The 6,774-nt window shown below is 39.8% G+C and overlaps 1 protein-coding gene across 1 annotated transcript; it reads left to right on the forward strand.

Moving 5' to 3' along the window:
• Nucleotides 1-2,237: 2,237 nt before the first annotated feature.
• rag2 (recombination activating gene 2) lies at nucleotides 2,238-5,331 on the forward strand. The gene is made up of 2 exons (XM_042496539.1): nucleotides 2,238-2,421; nucleotides 3,315-5,331. The coding sequence occupies exon 2, from the start codon at nucleotides 3,329-3,331 to the stop codon at nucleotides 4,928-4,930; it is 1,602 nt and encodes a 533-aa protein (XP_042352473.1). The 5' UTR covers nucleotides 2,238-2,421; nucleotides 3,315-3,328; the 3' UTR covers nucleotides 4,931-5,331.
• Nucleotides 5,332-6,774: the final 1,443 nt, after the last annotated feature.

Below are 6,774 nucleotides of genomic sequence, written 5' to 3' on the forward strand. Positions count from 1 at the left end.
ATCCTTGCATGGCCCCAGGTCTGCCACACACTACGGTGCCTCCTACTCACTCTCTGCACCATCCCAGCTGCAGCTACATAGCAGGCAGCACTTTTTAACAGTGCTTTGTGTGGATGCCTTGAGGTGACTATAGAGGTTTATTTTTTTCAAGGCTGAATTCATACGGATGGAGCAGTTCTCAAAAAAAATGAAGAGAAAAAGAAGCCATTCTGCATATCCCACTGACATCTGAATTCATGCGTTATATCCTCTCTAGTAACAGGAGTAAATTCTTTTCTCTTCCACTCAGCCCTGTAAGCATCAGTTTAGACACACAGGTGCTCTGCTGTTTTGTGTTTTCAAGCTGTAACGGTCTTCCAGGCACTTGTGGTTTCTGCCTTTGTTTTGCGCACTCCTCAAGTTTTCTCTCAGCCGCTCAGTGCACAAAAACATTATGCTAATGAGGGGGTAGACATCTGCTTCCAGCTCGGTTTCTCTCTAGGTGTTTAGTGTGTGTCACTCATATAGGGAAGCTGCTTTTACCTACAGTAGGTCAGTCTTTAAAGCTGGAGACATACATACAAACAAATGACTTACGCAGACTTACGCATTCATCATTGTTGAAGAATGATGTTTCTTTTAGTCTACACCCTGTTAAACAGTTTCATACTGTGATAATGCATCAGGTTCAGTTTACTGTGTGAATTAATGACTCACACTCACGGTACAGCATGTCATTCAGCGCTGAAGGAGAGTGTTTATGTATAAGGCAAGTTGCAGCTAATAGTCATATCTATTGAATTGCGTGTTTTCAGAAAGCTATAAGAGCAGTCTGACAGTGTTTAAAGGATCAGATCATTTTCGATGCCAAAAATAAGCAAAAGCATGATTAAAAGGGGGAGGAAAAGGCTTAATCTGAAAGCAAAGCACAGGAACAGTAACGGGAAGAGAGACACATCAGATACACAAACAAAGCTTTTAATTAATGCTACAGTAACCAAGCTGAAAATGTGAATCTAGGCCACGGAACAGTAAATGCAGTAGACCTATACACAAAACAAGCACTATGTCTGAAAGGATACATTATTTCCTATGAAGCAGTGCATGAAAAACTACTGCCATTTTCACCCTTGAAATAGTTGCTCTCACTCAATTTTTCTGATTGTCAGCAGAGGGTCAGTTCATTGCCTTCATAATAATTAATAATAACAATTTTAAAAAAAACGGATTATGTCCTACAATAAGCTTTAGAATAATTGTGTGAATAAGGAACTCTAGAGCCTGAAGAAAAATAATTTAAATCATCTACATGAAGTTAATTATTTGAGAATTGTATGTTTTAAAAATAGTTTGGCCACAGGTAATAAATGATGAGTTTTTAAGTAATTTCAGATATTCAGTTTTCCAAATTGATATTGGAAGCATATTTGTAAACCTTATGATTAATTATGTGGATGTGTGCATCTGCCTCAGTCTATATAATAATTAAGATAAGATTGTTGAATACAAGTATTTTCCCAAAGTTGGCAAACGTGTTACTTACACAATAATTGACTATAGCAATTAATTTTGTCATTTTGTAGAGAGCACCACTGGCAGTTATCATAATTGAATATATATATATATATAAAATTCTTCAATATGATATTATAGTCAATATAATATTCAAATATGCAGAATATACCTCCTAAAAATATAAATAAAATACTATGCTACCAGCACACCCCCCCGTCGAAAAAGTTCCATGGCTATGACCTCAGAAAGCAAACACATACACAAACGCACACATACACACACAGCAGAGGTGTGTCTTGTTATAGCAAGGAAAACAACAAAAAGTGCGTTGTTGGACTAATTCAAAACATTTTGTCATCCTGCATTTCCTCCACAATGTAGGTCACATTTCCCAGCATGCTTGTTATCTGGACTGTTATGAACATCAGCTTCAATTATTTATTTAGCTACTGTTTCACTTAAATGAAGCCAGTTTTGGAAGCAGAAAACACAATTTATTCATTGAATGTGAAAATGCAATCTCCCTTTCTGTGTTCCTTTTTTTCTTTTGGATCTGACCTTTAAAGTTGCCCAATCTCTAGAGAAAAAAAAGCACACTGTATCCACACAGTTCTGGATTTCTTTAGGTATTATTCAGGTTAAGAGTGCTCCTGTTCAACAGACAAGAGCCAGTTGTAGCTTTCTCTGTATAACTGATATCCAGCAATATCTTTGAAGTGAGACACTAAATGCATTCAGGCAGCACAGCTGCCAGTGAGCAGCAGTCACAGACTGTTAACCTCAAGATCTGGAAGTGTTTGTGAGTCAACGAAGCTTCACAAACTCTCTCGCTGTCTGCCTTTGTCAAAGTTTGGCTACATAAAGCCAACCTGGTGACTGTAAGATTCACACTCAAGTGAGCTCAAGCACCCTCGCCCTGGCCGTAAGGTAAGCAAACTAAAAATGACGATTCTAAATTTCAGGAGGGTGTAATCGTTGTGAGCAATATTGTGCTGCTGTTTGTGCTGCTGTTTGTCCTGTAGAGTCTATGTTATTATCCTGCTGAATGTAAAATGTCATCAAACGCTGTATGTCCACACAGTTCCATTGTCCAATGGTTTCATAATGGTACTGACCCCAGATAATGTGACCCATTTTTCCAGGAACAATCATGCTGAATACCGTCACATTCTCAGAAAGTTACTGACTCAGTGAAGCAGCTTTTGGAAGTGTTTGTTTGTGTCTCATGCTGCTTTAAAATGCTCCCTGTAAGGTTTAAAGATAGAGTTTAAATGAGGTTTTGTTTGTGGTTGAAAAAAATAAAGTGAAGAGGTACTCTTTGTGTACTTGTTTGAGTGTGGAAGGATATATTGTTGAAATTTCAAGCTCAGAAAACACAGCATTAATTTGTGTTGCAGAACATTAGCAGCAGCATACAAAAACCATGCAACATATAGTTAAAATAGCAGTAAAAAAATGAGTCCTCGAAAATGTGTAATTGTAGTAGTAGTTATATTTTTGTTAAGGATTGTTGCTGGTATTAATTAAATGTCACTTGTTTGTTTTTACTATTATTATTCCTTTATTGTACTATAAACAGTATCTATATCATTACTGCCTGAATGCTGACAGCCATTATGTATTATATCTTTTATATATGTAAAAAAGACTGTCTCGCTGCAAGGCTGAATGGCTGTTTATGTTTTTGGAGTCTGGATTACATTGCTTTTGGTCTTCCAGATGTTACTGTAATAAACAGGAAGTAAAATTTAAACCCCCTGAATGAAAAAAATCAACAGCTGACTGACATATTATTGTGTTTGTGTTCTGTTTTGACGCAGGCACCTGCCGGAAAATGACCCTGCAGCCATTAACTCCAGTGAACTGTGCAGGCCTCATACAGCCCGGCTTCTCTCTGCTGCAGCTGGATGGTGAACCTCTCCTGTTTGGCCAGAAAGGCTGGCCCAAGCGCTCATGTCCAACGGGAGTGTTTGGGGTTCGGTTCAAATGTGGTGAGGTGAAGTTGAGGGCCATTTCATTCTCCAATGACTCGTGCTACCTTCCTCCGTTACGTTGCCCAGCTGTTTGCCGCCTCGATCCCTATGATGGGCTTCCAGAGAGTTACCTCATCCACGGTGGCCGCACGCCAAATAACGAGATCTCATCCAGCCTGTATGTGCTGACCACTGATAGCCGTGGCTGCAACCGTAAACTGACCCTGTGCTGCAAAGAGAAAGAACTGGTGGGCGAGGTGCCGGGGGCCAGATACGGCCACACGATGAGCATGGTTCAAAGTCGTGGGAAGACAGCTTGTGTGTTGTTTGGGGGTCGATCCTACATGCCTGTGGGAGAGCGCACCACAGAGAGCTGGAACAGCGTGGTCGACTGTCCTCCTCGGGTGTTCCTGTTTGATTTGGAGTTTGGTTGCTCCTCTGCACACACTCTACCTGAGCTCAGCGATGGACAGTCTTTCCATTTGGCGCTTGCTAGAGACGACTGTGTCTATATCCTCGGGGGTCACTCGCTGGCCTCAGACTCCCGCCCTCCTCGACTCTTCCGCCTGCGTGTTGATCTACTGCAGGGCAGCCCTTTGCTTTCCTGTGAGACTCTAGACACTGGCATATCCATCTCTAGCGCCATAATCACACGTACAGGTCCCGCTCACAGATACATTATCTTAGGTGGGTATCAGTCAGACTCCCAGAAGAGGATGGAGTGCAGCACGGTGATTCTAAACGAGAAAGGGATCCACTTTGAGGCCTTAGATTCGCCAAAGTGGACCCCAGATATCATCCACAGTCGCACTTGGTTTGGCGGCAGTGCTGGAGAGGGAAGCTTCCTCCTCGCTGTGCCTACTGAGGGAAGGCCATCCCAAGCAGATATGCACTACCTCTATCAGGTAAGCTTCCACACAGAGGGAGAATCCAAAGAAGAGGAAGGATCTCAGGGCTGCAGCCAGGAGTCGACAGATTACGACGACTCCACTCCTCTGGAAGACTCTGAGGAGCTCTACTTTGGGCGTGAGCCGCATGAACTGGAGGACAGTAGTGATGGAGAAAAGGGCATGTACAATGAGGAGGATGAGGAGGATGAATCACAAACAGGCTACTGGATCAAATGCTGCCTGGGCTGTAAGGTGGACCCCAACACGTGGGAGCCGTTCTACTCCACTGAGCTCCAACGGCCAGCCATGATCTTCTGCTCCAGAGGGGAGGAGGGACACTGGGTCCATGCCCAGTGTATGGAGCTGTCTGAGACGCTGCTGCTCAGGCTCTCCCAGGGCAGCAAAAAATACTTCTGCCTGGACCATGGAGGCCTGCCCTACCAGGAGATGACCCCGCCGCGACAGGTCATGCCTCTGAAGCGAACTCCCATGAAAGTTAAGGACAGGAAAACTCCTCCGACAATCAAGATGTCCCCTGCTAAAAAAAGCTTTTTCAGAAGGCTTTTTGACTGAATCAAGTTTACTGCTCACTGTCAGGACTGTGGTGTGTGATTAGGATGTTTCTTGTTTAAATAATAAATATGGCATAAAAAATACAAAATATGCAGATCTGCGCTAAAAAAAACCCATAAACATCTACGCTGTATATATTTTCATCAGAATTTTACACTGACAAAAAAATACAGAATATTGAAGTCTATCTCCAATGTTTCTAGTTTCTGTTTTTACCAGCTGTTTAACAGTTAATTGTAATTTTGTATTCCTGTAAGTACCACAGGTTATTACTTCCAAACTCTTTCTCCCATGGCCAGATGGAGCTGAATTCTTTTTGCATTTCTTACTGCAATTAAAATGATGTTTATTGAATGAAAAATACCCAATAAACGTATCTGTACCCTATGAAATAAACAATAAACTGCCTTACATCCTGTTTTTCGACCTGTTTATTTCTAATGGGTTTTCGCAAACTTTTAATGTGACAGAATGTCTTGATATATCAGTGTTTCTAGTTTGCATTTTTTTATGAGCTTTAAGAGAGTTTGCAGTTATATTGTATTTTGTCAAAGATCACAGGGAAAATATGTGGGTAAAATAACACTTCCTAAAAATATTAATAACATCGGTTTCTAAGGGCAAAATGTGCCCAAACTGTTACTACAGTTAAATTAATTAAAGTCAATATCAATACACAAATCTGTAGTCAGTTAACTCTTTAATTGAACTGAATAATGAATAAGGCAACTAGAACCTGTATGTCTTAATAATTGTATCTTTTTTTACAAGGCTTTCATGATATTTATAATTGACAGAGGATCTAAAGGAGGATGCAGTGTTTGCGTTTCCATTAGCTGTATGCAGATGCAGATTTTAGGAAGGAAGCATGGGACATGACCTCCCTTAATATATATTGTAACATGTCATTTATCTACAACCAAAACAAACATGTAAGATATCAGACAACTATTATCTTGATAAAAAAAATTAAATATGTTTACACCACATGTTGATGCAGAAAAGGCACAAATCAGTGCATAAAAATTCACCAAATGCAGGAAGTGTTTGATGCCCAAAACTTTGTGAGGAAGGACCCCCAAACCCCTTAATGTCATCTGTCCCTCGCCATGTTGAAACAAACCCTACCCCCTTGGCTGTACGACAGTTCATTGTTATTTGGTGTCTGAGTATCACAGTAAAATATATAAATAGATGAAAAAGCTATGATCGCAGTCTTTAACTGAATTATTTATCATATGATGTTGAGAAATATCAAATACAAATTGTTCAATAATAAAAATAAAATAAAATAAAAAACAGAAGATCACATCAGATTTTGTCTTTTATTCTTTGGAAAAAACAAGGATAAAAAAGTACAAACTCCCCCATAAACTCATCAAAAGGATGCTAAGTTAACTTCCTCTGTGAAAATAGAGCAGAATTTCTGAATACTGTGTAGCACTTACAATGTAAAATAGTAGTGGAACCTTGGTATAATACAGTACACAAAATAAATGACAACTGAGAGTCTTCACCACCTCCAATAAAGACTTTACCTGATATTTAGTGTAATATGGAAACAGAAAATGAGGAAATACTCGAGAAAAGTGAACAAGTGGAATTCCGTGAATCATCCATCATCCATTACTTTGGAAAAGCAATTCATTACAGCAGAATAAAAACAACAAATATGAGACAAGTTGCATCCTAAAACAACATGGTATTGTAGGAAAGTGACAACTGTGGAATGAAATGTGAATATTTCACAGCTGTCACATGCTTAAACTTATGACAGTAAAATAAAATCAAACATTCAATCAAATAGGAAAACAAAATTGCCTGTCACAATTCAAAATGGCGAG

This window comes from Plectropomus leopardus, chromosome 11 (assembly GCF_008729295.1).
Source record: "Plectropomus leopardus isolate mb chromosome 11, YSFRI_Pleo_2.0, whole genome shotgun sequence".
Classification (NCBI taxonomy): Eukaryota; Metazoa; Chordata; class Actinopteri; order Perciformes; family Serranidae; genus Plectropomus; species Plectropomus leopardus.

Coding starts and splice junctions, on each gene's coding strand:
- rag2 (XM_042496539.1), top strand. CDS start 3,329: ATGACCCTGCAGCCATTAACTCCAGTGAACTGTGCAGGCCTCATACAG.